Below are 15,285 nucleotides of genomic sequence, written 5' to 3'. Positions count from 1 at the left end.
GCACATTGGGGGTGCATAACTATTACTCAACATACAATTGTTTTATAACTTTTTAGAAAATAATTAACCCTCTAAATTCATATTTCTGGTGTGCTGACCTATGTTCTTTCTGCAATTAAAGAACATTCTTACTATTCAGTCCCTGTAAATGTTCATAAAGTGACATTTATACAAATGCATTTTTATTTTGTTTTAACAGAACAAAAAGAAAAGGTTGAAAATATTAGACTATACAACAAATTTTGATTTATAAACAAAGTATTAGTGGTAAAACATTTCTAACCAACATTCAAGGTCTTTAAAATTTTGCTTCATTTTAGGTCTGAAGACCAATAGTCTTCAAGAAAGCACAAATTGCATAAGGTGTACAGTATTTGAGATCCTACAAAACAGTTTAAGAACTAATAGCAAACATTCTGAAGAAATATCAAAGGCAAACATGATTCATAACTTTCCCGAACATTCCTTAATAAAACAAAAAGTGATCTTTGGCATAAACAATCATGTATTAAAGGCATTAGTAATATTGCATTAATATCAGTCAAGCAACTAGACAGTGATGCTAAAAATCTCAGAGTACGTCTACACAGCAACTAGACGCTTGCGGCTGGCCAGTGCCAGCAAAGTTGGGCTCAGGGGACTCACTTCCCAGGGTCCTGAGCCCAAGCTACAGCCCAAGCCCAGAAGTCTACACAGCAACAAAACAGCCCTGCAGCCCAAGCCCTGTGAGCCCAAGTTGGTTGGAATAGGCCAGTCGTGGGCATCTAGTTACTGTGTAGATGTACCCACAGAGAAGCTTGAACTATTTTGAAAGCAAATACAGGAAGACTATTCTGAAGACCCTCAAGAGTCCCCTCCTATTCAGTGTTTACTATTAAATAGAAATGACTACATTACATAGTGTTAAGGGTCCAATATAAGCCAACCAAAGGCAAGACATTCTGCTTAAGGCTCTGTCTCACTCCTTCATCCTTCCTGGTGTGGGTAGTTATTGGAGGAGTTTGAGAAAAGACCCTAAGTACCATGTATTTGGCATTATCAGGGGAGGAGGAGTGAATTAAGGATGAACAAGGGCTTTCTCTTGCTAAAATCAGTTTGAGGCAGATTATTATAATGTAGTTTAAATATGTAATTTCCCTTTTTGATAACCATGCAGGCGAGAGAAGAACGAAGTGTAGAGTAACTGTTGTCTGACGCTGTACTGCACAGCTTGCCTTTGCTGTTACTGTGTGTCTGATCAACGGGCAGCAACAGCACATTAACAAAGGTGGCTTGAGCATGATCATTGTGACAATCCGTACCAAACAGAAACTAAGGAGCCATTATGATGTCAATGCTGGCGTACATAATCAAGTTAGCAAAGGTTTTTGCACACAAAGGCCGTTTCTAAAATTTTAGCAATCTAATTACTTTTCATTTTAAATGCCAAAAAATATTATTGAACAGCTATCATAAGCATGTTAAAAATGAAGGCATGTAAGAAGTATGGAAGTACAAAAACCATCCCAAGTCTGTTTTCTTAACACGATTGGAAAAAAATAATTTATCTAATTCCGTTAATTGCTACTAAGCTTTAAATGTGTATATAGAATTTCAGTCTAGAAATCATTTTCATGGCTCATTAAAGTTATCTGAACAACAGATTTACATTAGGAACACCAACAGACTCCATAAATTGAGTGCCTCTACTTTCCCACATGCTCCATCATTAGAATGAAGGGCAGTGAGGCACAAGCATCATTAAACGGAGTGTAATTTTCCCCTAAAACAACTCTGAAGGAAGTGTGCAGAGGTGGAGTGTGGGTGTGCCAGGTTTCGAAGAAAAGGAGATGGAGCTTGATTGTGTTCTATCTGAGCATTTTTTTTTCATACAAAAAGTTGCTTTGAACATGATTGACTGACTAATGCAGCTAACTCGATGGATTCCAAATTTTTAGCTCCATATTCTACCAAATTTTTACTGGGGGGCAGGGATGGGAGTCTGTGCTTTTCTAAGGCCTCTGAAACTTTAACAGTCAAGCTGTCATTATTTGTGACGAACATCCATCGCCAACCATTTTAGTATAGCACAAGAATGCAGATTCTGGAATCACTACAGGTGGCAATGGGAAGTAAAGAAGACAGCTCAGTATTTCCTGACCTAGGATATCATTGCCAGACAAAGTAACAGCAGCATAAGAGACTATTTTAGCAATGTGATTTCCCCCTCCCCCAAAAAAGAGGGGGTCACTTCTGATGTAAATGAACTTCACTACATATACCTTGTAACACTTTTGTGGTGTGAGAACAGCTAACTGAAAATGTCATTAAAACAATTCACCTTTTCAGTGTCATTGATTGTCTCCCCAAAATAGCTAAGTAACACGGTTAGTGTTCCAGACCTCCAGTTCAAGCTTGAGCAAAGTCCATGTGTCATACCACCATATGGAAACTACTGAAATATACAGTGCATAAATGAGAAGTGTGTCTCTGGGATTACAGAATTAATGAAAAGAGAGAATCTTCAAAACCAAAAAGAATAAAAATTGTCAATGTGTCGGAAGCAATTCTGAGATGCTTTCCGAAGATGTTTAAATGCATATTTTTATAATTAATGCCCTTAGAATGGGGCATTAGCATAAGCTAATTTTAAGCTCATGTTAACAGCACATTTTGCTGTTAAAAAATTCTCTTCTGCTTCAAAAAGGCTTTTTATGTTTCAGAAGATTGTTATTTGGCAGTTGTTTACTGATACCAAGGAGTCTTTCTAACCCAGCGAAGAGTGAATCCAGCATCTGTTCTAATCTTAATAGATGCTGCTTCCGCTTCTCTCACAGTCTCCTTTACAGATTGCATAAGGTTCTGGGCATTGTGAACCAACATCTCAGTAGCCTGCGGACAAAGGAAAGGTGTTATTCAAGTTCTTAAATATCCATAGTGGTAAAACAGTGTTCACATTCAGATGAGCAATTGTTTAACACAGAAGCATAAAATCCCACCCTGCCTGGGGCCTCACAACAGGAACATGTTGTTACGTCATTCTCGCTAATGTATGTTTCATGATAGTCAAATGTAAAAAATTACTTGTTCCATAACTGGGAAGGCTACCCCCTCACTCCAAGTAGCAAGTGATTCTCTCATTCACAAGAAGGAGAGGTTACACACCTTATGCCGTAACTGGAGTTCTCTGAGACATGTCCCCTTATGGGTGCTCCACTTCAAGTGTGCCTGTGACCTGCAACTTTGACAGATTTTTGGTAAGGATGCCTATTCAGCCTGTGCATGCACCCCACATATACTTGTGCCCCGTACCAAGGTTACATAGGGCTATGTGGATGTACCACCCTCAGTTCCTTCACCACCACCAATTCCCACAAGCGAGACTCCGAAGCAGAGGGAAAGGAGGGTGGGTAATAGAGCATTCACAGGGACACACATCTCGAAGAACTCCAGTTATTGCACAAGTAGTAACCTCTCTTCTGTGGGTGCTCAACTTCAGGTGACTCCAAAGGTGTCCTAAGAAGATGGATGGTTCAGACCAGAGTCCAAAACAGAAAAAAGAACTGACCTGCCTAGCTGTAGGCACCATGGCATAAATGTTGAGAAAACACACCAACAGAGGACCATATTGTCATTCTATAGATCTCTGCAATTGGTACATCCTTAAGTAAGGCTATAGACATAGTTAGTGTTCTTGTCGAACGTGATATCACTCTTGAAGTGGGCTGAACAAATCTTAATACAACTGGAGATCCTCTTTGATAACCTGTTTTGAAACTGCCGAACCCTCGTTTCTGTCCGCAATGGATACAAATAGTCTAGGAGATCTTCTAAATGGTCTGGAGCTGAGTGAGAACACAGAAACTCTGGTTCCATGGCAGGGACATAATATTTTCCCTCCGCCCTCTTGCAGGTAGAAAGTGCTGTACCTAGTGTTTGCCGAACAGTCTTAGCAGGCTCCATAAGAGCTTCATTGCCTCGAATGGTGAGCCTCACAGATGTCAAAGTTTGCAAGATATCCAGGAGTTTATGGTGGGACACCTGAAATACCTTAAAGAGAATCCGCAGCATGCCCGCAATTCACTTCATCAGTTCTTGAAACTGCCTGAAGTCATCTGCCATAGGAGGAGGTGGAGGCATCACAGCTTCATCAGGTGATGAGGAAGAAATATTAGTAAGAGGAGTCATCTCCTTATCCCCCTTTGCTTTCTGCTCCTCACAGGTCTCTTCCTCTGGCATAGGTGGTAGAATAGGAGGTTGGGGAGAATGGGCCCTTTCCTGCTCCCTCCTGTGGTGTGACAATTTCTTTGCAAATTGTTGACAAGAGAACGCCCATAGGACGCAATGAAGCCATGGATGGGGGCAAATAGCATAGGTGGAGGCATCCATGTGTGTTCCTGCCATGTGGGTGTCACCTGAGGTTTATTCTCCTGTATTAAGTCAGTGGAGGAGGGACAGCGATGTGTCCTAGACTCGACTGGGGAACCCTGCACTGATATCTAAGAGTCGGAAATATCCTCTTCCATGTACTCCAACGCGGGGAAAGGGGTGGAGGGGCAGTGACACAGCTGTCCGGCTTGCAAAGATGATGAGGGCAAGTATGGTACTCTAGGCGATACAGGAGCTGGTGACCAAGAGAGAGTCTTGATGCTGACACACCCCCCATGCTCATTAAGAGACAAGGCACTGGCTTCCAAGATACTAGCAGGTCTTTAGGGTACCTATGACCTTGTAATACTGATGGTATAAAAGAGAGGGTTGAGCAAGAACCTGTGGAGGACGGCTCTTTACCCATGCAGCTGGTACCAAACATTTAACATAGGAGTGAGTCGACTCAGATTCCATTGGTACCACAGGTAGCCGAACGGTCTTTGTTGACGTTCATGCTACCGGTACTCAGTGCTGCTCAGGGACAGGCTTAGAACTTTTTTCACCAGTGTCTCTGCCACTCTGGGTATGGGTACCTGAATTCAGTACCATGTCTGTCTTAGACAACTGCCTCCTATTCATCTTTGTGGTACCAGCATCACTCAAAGCCTACATGGAACTCCATTGGGACCCGAGGTCTCCGTAGTCGTCATCTGCATTGGTGATGAAGATTTTCTTGGAAATTTACTCCTTACCACTTTCTGCTTCGAGGCAGATGTTGAGGTTACCTCTATGAAGGACTTCTGCACCTTAGATGTACTAGTTGCTGCGGTGCCGCCTCTCTCTTTAGGGATCTCTGGTGACTGAGATCTTGATGTGAACAGGGCACTAATGGTACTGGAAGTCTGTGTGCACAGGGGTCCTCCACTCCTGGAGCTGAAGCTGGTTGTTAAGGTTGTGCCATCTGCGCGAGTTTTAACTTGATTTCCCTATTTTTTGTGGATCTCCCCTTGAAGGAAGCACAGATCTTGCACTTACTGGGGATGAGTCTACCTCCCAAATAGCAAACGCACATGGAGTGTCCATCATTGATAGCAAGCACCTCACCGCAGGAGAGACACCTTTTGAATCCCAGCAAGCCTGGCATTCCTGCATAATATTACAAAGAGGACCCCTAGAAGGGAAAAAGCTCTTAACTGTTATCTAAGTCTACCTAGCAATAAAATGTTGGGGGGTTTTTTTAGTTAAAGGAAAAGGGGAAAAAAGGGAATTGTTCCAACAACTACATACCCTATAAGGTAACTAACTAATTATCAAATACTATGGCAAACAGGCACACAGTCGACGTAGGCTCTGGCCAAAGGCGGTTGAGAAGGAACTGAGTCCTGTTGGCCTGTGCAGTCCCATATAGCCTCGGTGCAGGGCATGAGGGTGTGTGGGTGCATGCACATGCCGAATGGGCACTACTACCAAAAATCTCTGATCAAAGGTGCAGGCGCACCTGAAGAGCACATACAGGGACACTACTCAAAGAACAGCAGCACTGGCTCCTGTTCCTCATGGCCTACCTTTTGAAAAGCTGAGTGCAAGCTAATGTCTGAACACGAGCTGAACAGCTCACTATTCCTAACACATCCATCTACCAAACAAAAGCTTATGCTCAAATACATTTGTTAGTCTCTAAGGTGCCACAAGTACTCCTTTTTTCTTTAGAGAACCTACAGGAATTCTAGACCAAAAATGTAACTAAATATACCCAGAGTCATTGAAGGTAGCTGCAGAAGTCAAAGTTTCACAAAACAAAGATGAAGTTGCTGGTTAAGAAGCAGGGAGAGCTGAAACTAAAAAGGTTTTAAATGATTGCCCGCTTTAGTTACAATATTCTTAAACTTGTATTCATTGGAAACCACCAGAGGGTGCTGATGAATAATCTCCTATGCCAAAAAAACAGCTCTACGTTTTTGTTTTGGACTGTGGATTGTTTTAAAACAAGAGGCAATATCAGGTTAGAAGCAAATTAAGTCTTCTCTATGAGACAGAGCAATGTCCTATTGTTAACTGCAGAATATATACAAAGGTGTATTGAAATTAACACATTTACTGGACACTGGGTCAGATTTACTAACTCTCAGTATCTGGGACACATCTGATTATATATAGGACACAGAATATCAGGATTGGAAGGGACCTCAGGAGGTCATCTAGTCCAACCCCCTGCTCAAAGCAGGACCAAGCCCCAATTTTTGCCCTAGATTCCCTAAATGGCCCCCTCAAGGACTGAACTCACAACCCTGGATTTAGCAGGCCAATGCTCAAACCACTGAGCTATCCCTCCCCCCTCTGAGTAGCCAGAAGAAAAGATTGCAGCATCTCACCAAGCCGATAGGAGGCACTCATGGGAGTCTAGATAATACTTAGTTCTGCCTCAGTGCATGGGACTAGACTAGATGACCTATCAAGGTCCCTTCCAGTCCTACGATCCCATGATTACTCTTGAAAGAGGAGGCTTTGACCTGACCTGACACACACACCTGACCTCCCTCTCCCGCATCAATGAGCGAGCAGGAGTTTACATTAAAATCAATTATGCAGCTCACCTGTTCTGACTCCTCATCACTGATGTTTGTCCTGCCCAACATGGTAGCTTTAACAGTGGAGAGGATTTTGAGTTGGGTGCTGATGGTTGGGATTCGCTCACACACCTAAGAAGTTGGGAAGGTGCATCATTTTAGTTTTTAAACTCGAAACAATTGATATCCCATTTTTAAAGTAAAACTAAGATTTTGCTTCACTCTACAGCAGTTTCTCTTTGCTGATGGCTCAGGTACAAGCATACAATGTACATGTAAACTTCAAGGGTACCTTGCATGATGTCACTAAAGACATGTTTATATGAACACTTACTGCACGGCAAGTTGGGTTGGAAATCTACAGCGCTCCAGCATGTTATGCACTAACTCACCATGTGGACCCTGCTGCCGCACACTGAAAGTTCCCTAGAGCACGTTGATGTACTGTGGTTTTAAACAGCACAACGTCAAAGTGCACACAGGATCTTTTAGCAAGCAGCAGCAGGAACCACCCAGACAGTTAGTACGCAGCACCCTGGAGTGCTGTAGATTTAGATTTGCTGTGCCCTAAGTGTTCTTGTGTTCATGACCTAAGGCACTGCAATTTAATTCCCATTCCTTCCTGATAAGCTTGGGTGACCATTCTAGCAATTCGCTAAAGCAGAATTCACTTTTCCTTTGCCCAGTATTCCTTCAAGAGTCTGTTTCATCAGGAATGGAGGATGGGATTCGGGGATGTATTGGTTTATGCTATTGCCAATACCCTATGACTTGATAAGGCTGACTATGTGGATGGCCAAGGTGATATAGACATTGCTAGACTGGTCTCTTGACATTCATGGAATTTTCAAAGGCTCTCTTACAGGACACTGACATGTCTTCTCCCATCTGAATAAAAGGACCTGAAGTCACAAAGTGGGAGTTGAAGAAAATCAACATTTCACATACTTGGGCCTCAAGACTCACAAAAGCTGGGATAGGGAGCCAAGGGGATCCACAGGTGATTCTCAGCCAAAAATAAACTCACTCTCCAGCCTTGAGCCATACTGAAGGAGCAGAACTCAGGAAGGAAAGTGGTATGTGCATTATTTTAAAGTCAGCCCAGGTTATTACCTGCAAGAGGTTTGTTCGAATGCGCTTGTCGGTGCACTGCTTTGCCACCTCCTTAGCCAATCGAGTCACTTCATCTGACGCTTTTGCGATATCCTTGGCACACTGAATAAGGGCACGCTTGTTTCCACTGACACCTCTCACTAGGCGGGACATCTCTGCCATCAGCAGAGCCATTCGCTTCGCAGCAGCAATTATATCATTACCCTGCAGGGAACAAATATAACAATGAATGTTAGACATGGCAGTGTTAGGCCAGCAGTCACAAAAAATTACATATATAATATAATTACACCTGAACTATAATCCACACTCACTAGCAAACCCTTTCATTAAGTCAAGGAAGAACAATTCAAGTCTATTGAAAAAGATTCTTCATAAAGAGCACTGAAGATTTGTACAAATGTCTGTGAAATACTTTCCCCTCCAACACTCAATGAAAAAGTTTCAAAACTGGAGGAAAAAAAAAAAAAAAAAGATGACCAAAATGTTAGTTTGTCCATGGAAGTGGAAGTGACGAGGCAGCTGCCTGGATTTTAAGAACAAGTGTGTTCAAGTGTTATAGACATTCTAGATTTCCCCAATAAAAGCAGCATTACTGAAAACACAAGTGCCAATTAAAAAAAAGTAAGTTAAATCAAACAGTACCAATTCTCTGAACAAAAGAACATAAGAAAGGCCATACTGGATCAGACCAAAGGCCCACCAAGCCCAGTATCCTGTCCTCTGACAGTGGCCAATGGCAGGTGCCCCAAAGGGAATGAACAGACAGGTTATCATCAAGTGATCCATGGCCTGTCACCCAATCCCAGCTTCTGGCAAACACAGGCTAGGGACACCATTCCTGCCCATCCTGGCTAATAGCCACTGATGGCCCTATCTTCCATGAATCTATCTAGTTCCCTTTTGAACCTCGTTATAGTATTGGCCTTCACAACACCCTCTGGCAAGGAGTTCCAGAGACTGGCAATGCGTTGCATGAAAAAATACTCTCTTGTGTTTGTTTTAAACCTGCTACCTATTAATTTCATTTGGTGGCCCCTTGTTCTCGTATTATGAGAAGGAGGAAATAACACTTCCTTATTTACTTTCTCTATACCACTCATGATTTTATAGACCTCTATCATATCCCCCTTTAGTCGCCTCTTTTCCAAGCTGAATAATCCCAGTCTTATTAATCTCTCCTCATACGGAAGCCGTTCCATACCCCTAATCATTTTTGTTGCCCTTTTCTGAACCTTTTCCAATTCCAATATATCTTTTTTGAGATGAGACAACCACATCTGAACGCAGTATTCAAGGTGTGGGTGTACCATGGATTTATGCAGAGGCAATAGGGTATTTTCTGTCTTATTATCTATCCCTTTCTTGATGAGTCCCAACATTCTGTTTGCTTTTTTGACTGCACTGCACATTGAGTGGATGATTTCAGAGAACTATCCACAATGACTCCAAGATCTCTTTCTTGAGTGGTAACAGCTAATTTAGACCCCATCATTGTAAATGTATAGTTAGGATTATGTTTTCCAATGTGCACTACTTTGTATTTACCAACATTAAATTTCATCTGCCAGTTTGTTGCCCAGTTTTGTGAGATCCTTTTGTAGCTCTTCACAGTCTGCCTGGGACTTAACTATCTTGAGTAGTTTTGTGTCATCTGCAAATTTTGCCATCTCACTGTTTACCCCTTTTTCCAGATTGTTCATGAATATGTTGAATAGGACTGGCCCAGTACAGATCCCTGGGGCACACCACTATTTACCGCTCTCCATTCTGAAAACTGACCATGTATTCCCACCCTTTGTTTCCTATCTTTTAACCAGTTACCAATCCATGAGAGAACCTTCCCTCGTATCCCGTGACTGCTTACTTTGCTTAAGAGCCTTTGGCGAGGGCCCTTGTCAAAGGCTTTCTGAAAATCTCAACACACTATATCCACTGGATCTCCTTTGTCCGCATGCTTGTTGACCCCCTCAAAGAATTCTAGTAGACTGGTGAGGCCTGATTTCCCTTGTCAAAAACTATGTTAGCTATTTCCCAACCAATTATGTCCATCTCTGTGTCTGACAATTCTGTTCTTTACGGTAGTTTCAACCAGCCTGCCCGGTCCTGCCGTTTTCAATCTGTTAAAGAAAGTGGTGAAGAACAGGCAACTTTTCCATTCATTTGTAAAGAGGGATAAAGGAGCTCGGAATATTCAACAACATCATTTGTGAAACCCTCTGTTTATCTAGCACTAGGGCAGGAATATTTTTGAAAGCCCTTTCTATTAAAAATGAATGACTGACCACATATGACACACTCAAACTCACTGGAGAGCAACAACCTTACATATCTTGAAGCACGCCGGTTCCATGATGAAGTAAGTGACCAGCCTTGCAAAAACTTTTTTGTGTTTAGACACAAGAGAGTACTTGTAAATGTCTGAACTCCAGCTTTGCTCTCCATTGGTACCATATAAACAGTTTTGATCTCAGCAACTAATGCATTCAGTGCAGGTTCTTTAAAAGGAGTTCTCTTATCCAAGCCAGCATTTGCAGTACAGCCAAGTGCAAGTCAGCAGAAAGTCCTCCTTGATAACACTGCCATACAAAGCCATTCCTTGTCATACGGATTTTAGCTGAAGCCGTTGATAGAGGCAAAGCACAATAGACATGTTAAATGACTTCTTGAATGACTTAGGTTCTGTTATTATCTGGAAGTCATTGAGAAACCAACCATGGCTTCACAGGTGATCAGAAAAATGTCTTTTACATTTTTAAATACTGCCATACGCAGAAAGATAGGAAGATGCAATCAAAGGGAAAAAAAGCCTTTTTATTCTAAAAAGTGACCCAAAAATCAAGCTGAAATCTGGCCTTGACAGACCTACCAAACTTGTGAAGCCACTCTCAATCCTTAAAATGAAGTGCAGGCAAAAGTTTATTCACTCAGACTCATGGGGCCCAGCAAGTATCAAGAGTGATGCAAATGTGTCAGCATTCCAAATGGCTGGATGCACACAGATCGGTTGCCAGTGGGAAACTGAGGAGTACCTTACTAGACCACTTGGTTGCTTCCCGATGCAGAGACTGAGCAGCGGCCAGAATGGGCTGGTTAACGGGCTGACTGGTTGGCATTAACAGCAGCTCAGGCTCGTAATCATCTTCAGTGTCAGAGGGGAGAGTGAATTCAACATCATCTGCATCCTCCTGCTCATCTACATCTACATCAGCCTCAGCGGCTTCATTAACCTCAGTCACATCAGGCTTTGAAGGTGGCAGGGAGATTGGAGAAACAGGGACAGTTAGTATTAGAAGCAGAATTTGGTAAAAGAGCTGAGCTGGTTTAGTAATCAAACAACCTCTTGGTCTATGAAAAGAAAATGAAAGCAATCCAAGGATCAGCAGAAAGGGGGCCAACCATTTCACCTGTGAACCAGAATTACTAAGAAGTTAAGGAGAGAAAAAGTTAGGATTATTTGAAAGATGTGGAAAGAAATATTGTTCAGATGAGTACACATGATTTATCTTATGCATTTCAAGGAAATCAGAATTTCAGAACAACATTTTCTGGCAAGACAATGGTGGTATAATTTGGTAATGGTGAAAACAAACTTTGTGGATGCGGTTTCACATAAGGATGTCTGGCTGGGATAAGAATAGGCTGAGGTAATATAGATTCCAGATACTGCTTTCTGTTCCCTTAGAGAGGTAAAGAAGAGAATTAACAACAGAGGAGTAGCAGGATTGGAAGTGAAGGGCTACCAGAGTACACAGAGAACAAAAAAGATTAAAGGGAAAGGAGCTCATTCTTGGAAATTAAGTTATTAGTGTTTGCTAACAGACTGAAAATGGACTTAGTAAAACAAAGCACTGTGAATACGAATGATTAGAGTACAAAGGGATTATGAAGAGAACTATATTGTTTCACCATAATGTTGCAGTTATTACCTTTTCTGTGTGAAAAAATGATGATTTAAGCCATTACAAATAATGGCTACAGTACAGAGTGTGGGGAGGAGATACGTAAGAAAACAACGTCACAGCATATTTTGCATGGCATGTTACCATAGCCAACACTTCCAGGACCATTGTATTATACAGAATTACTAATCACATTCTTCATACCAGACGAAGAGAATGAAACAAGCCAAACAATCCTTATCAAGAAGGTATGTATTTTCTAATGAGCCTTGTTTTTAACGCAAGGCCTTTTATGGACAAAATCTACACCAGAAAAACACTGAAAGGGAAAAGTTACAATTTAAACTCAATAAGTGACTCATCTTAAAAAAAATCTTAGTCATGCAGAGCATCTTCCAGACATTACACAATATTAGCCCCTTTTGATTGATAGACTTTATAAAACTGGCAAACCCTAATGCCAAAGTTATCCTGATATAGATAATGCAGAGGCAGAAACTATGTATTTGGGAAACCTGACCCACATGGGCTTATGGACCCTCCATAAGACATTACAGAGGTGAGAGAATTCCTGGGTTTGCCCAGTCAAAAATGACATTTGTAAAAAGATTAAACTGGTAACTTTTGAGTCTTATAAAAACAGAGCAATCAAAAGCCTGTTAAAAAGATATTAAGCATTCCTTCCCCTCCCCCGCCCATACAAAAAGTTATAAAAGCATCTGATTGTGAAAACACAAAAATGAAATACTGGCTTTGTGCACTGAGAGCCTGCCTCAGCCTGAAGTCCAGCAGGCTTGGGATGAGCTGGATCTTGTGTCTCATGATCTGTCAAGTCCCACACATCACGCTCAGTGCCTGCCATGCTAGATTTTCTTCATAAGAGAAGGCCACCTCCTGTGGCTGCAGTGGAAAGTTAAAGACTCATCTTTTAAATAGCTTCTCTGAGGATCATTACTGCTCAAAAGAAAGCATTTTAAAACTGAACCCAAATTAAATCCAAGATGGTATCCATGATCTGCAGGGAAGAGCAGGGGCGGGGGATGCACACCATGGGACATTGCAATTTCCTGCAGTTGTACTCATGGGACCAGCTTGCTTTGCAGCTGATGCAACTTTAAAAGCATGAACGAAGGATGAAAGGTTAGACTTCAATTTCCTGGTTTGGTTGGTTTGAATCACTTTTCTTGAAAGGTTCTGAAAATATTGTTTTATAATCCAGAGACCCCAGAGTTGAGGCTCATGCTAAATATAGGAGAAGTTGTACATTTTATTTTTTTAAGCTGTACTGGTGTTTTGCTCTGGTAGGTAAATATTTTAGTAGGCATATTACTTAACATATAAACTACATATGGTAAACAAATATTTAAGTACTTATTGTATTTAATTGGATTGTCAGCTTTAAAATCCAAACCACAAAGCACTTTCTGAAAAGTGGAAATTATAACCCATTGTTCCTCAAAATTACCTTTTAAGATGATTAACAAGATAAAGGAGTACTCCTTTTGGGATATAAACACACACAGGTAACAATAAACCCAGCAGAAAATATACTGAACTTCTCATGTAAAACACATTTCTAGTCGGAAAAGTGGCTCCAAAATGGATTTGCAGGGTTTCATGTTTATTACATCAATGATCCAGATCAATTTTCCTCATTTTACAAGTAAAGAGGCCTTTCCGACTCAGTGCTCCTAACTCATCAGGATCTGTTTTCTGGCTTACACATCATCCCAAACAATGGCAATTTTGCAGACCAAAATTCTGGCCTACAAGTTACACCTGTGGAAGCCCACACCTCCTGCCTAGAATGGGCTTTGTACAGCTGCAAACAAGGGCAGAATTTGTCTCTATAATTGTAACATAGCTAAAAAATTACATTGATATACAAACCAGAATAGACTCCAGATGCTCAAAGCACCTGTCAATATAGCTAAGAGGAGGAAAGACATATTTTTGTCAGTATGTGTAAGGGTGACTGAATAAAAAGGAGTGAGGTGGTCCCATTTTTATACTGTCACTTTGACCATAAACCTTACAAACTTTAAAATAATTTCCACACAGTACATTTATACAGCTATTGTAGAAAAGCTCTCCCCAGAATTAACACAACCCAGCTCACAAGTGCTACAAGTTTCACTTTTCCTACATATGGAATTCTAATGCACTGAGCATTAATCTCCCAATTCAGTGCTAATTTTAACCCTTTAAATTGAATGATCTTTGACCCCAAAGTCATACAATGGCTTTTAATAATAAGGTGTCTGAACAAATAGTACCTTCCTAGAACACACAGCTCAAAGGGGTAGAGGTTTTTTTAAACAAAAATGATACATCTTCTAGAAACAGATGGTTCAGGAGGAGAAGAGTTCAATGAATGAGCTACCTACAGTCACCCAATCTAGCCTGACTGGTTGGTTTCTGTGATGTCTACCAGAACTACTTACAGTAGTTTTAACATAGCTGTCAGTTTCCTACCTTAAACGGGGAAAAAATATCCATGCTTCTGTGACACACTAACCAGCTTTGATGACCACAAACACAAAGTGAGCATGGAAGGCAAATCCATACTTACACAGAATGTAAGGTGCAGTATAGTAGCTCTCCACATAAGAATGACCTTGAGACAGCTGTTCTGCTATTCGATGTTTTGAAGGTAAAAAGCTTCTAATTTCTCCAGAGGCAATGATTCAAGAATAGATATCCAGTGGATGGGTATAAACATTCAAACAGAGTGGCTTCACTAATTCAGGGATGCTATAATCAAGAGCCGGTCTACTTCACAACAAGCTTGGCCTAATTCTGTGGCAATACTCTTGCATTCTGCAGCCACATTATAGCAGTGAGGAGATTCTGTGGCATCTTCCAACTGCATTTTCATATTTAATTTAAAAAAAAAAACTAATTATAATTGTACCCTTTGTTTCATGTGATATTAAATTCCACATATTTTATTCTGCCCCTAACATTTACATTTTCAGCACACTCCAGAACTTAGGGTATGTCTACAGAAGTGCAGCTGCAGCTACACCGCTGTAATGTAGACACTTCCCTTCTGTTGCTTCAGTGTGTTTATTCCAATTGCTGTAGTAAATCTATCCTCTCAAGAGGAAGTAGGTAGGCCAATGGAAGAATTCTTCCATCGAACTAGCTGTATGTACAGCAGGAGTTAGGTTGACCTAACTACATCACGCAGGGTGCAAAATTTTTCACAGCCCTGAGCAATGTAGTTAGGTCGACCTAAGTTTTAGGTGTAGAGCGGGGCTTAGCAGTACAAATGTATAAATTCTATTATAAAAGGGGGTCAGGAGAAAGCAGGAGGTTTTGCAGCTGTAGGGGAAAATAGGAGGTGGTTT

At 41.2% G+C, this 15,285-nt stretch overlaps 1 protein-coding gene across 2 annotated transcripts in view; it reads right to left on the bottom strand.

The window, feature by feature from the left end:
* Positions 1-165: 165 nt before the first annotated feature.
* Positions 166-15,285, bottom strand: part of VCL (vinculin) — a 105,777-nt gene continuing 90,657 nt past the window's right edge. The window contains exons 19-22 of one of the 2 annotated variants that reach the window (XM_073353147.2): positions 11,063-11,275; positions 8,031-8,234; positions 6,945-7,049; positions 166-2,871 (exon numbers count right to left, since the gene is read on the bottom strand). In XM_073353147.2, the coding sequence (XP_073209248.1) occupies positions 2,725-2,871; positions 6,945-7,049; positions 8,031-8,234; positions 11,063-11,275 (669 nt within the window). In that variant the 3' untranslated portion in view covers positions 166-2,724. The remainder of the gene's footprint in view (positions 2,872-6,944; positions 7,050-8,030; positions 8,235-11,062; positions 11,276-15,285) is intronic. The other variant, XM_073353149.2, reaches the window with a different exon arrangement.

This window comes from Lepidochelys kempii, chromosome 7, assembly GCF_965140285.1.
Source record: "Lepidochelys kempii isolate rLepKem1 chromosome 7, rLepKem1.hap1, whole genome shotgun sequence".
Lineage (NCBI taxonomy): Eukaryota > Metazoa > Chordata > Testudines > Cheloniidae > Lepidochelys > Lepidochelys kempii.
Note: the sequence above shows the minus strand (reverse complement) of the source record. Positions and strands in the feature narration are given on the sequence as shown.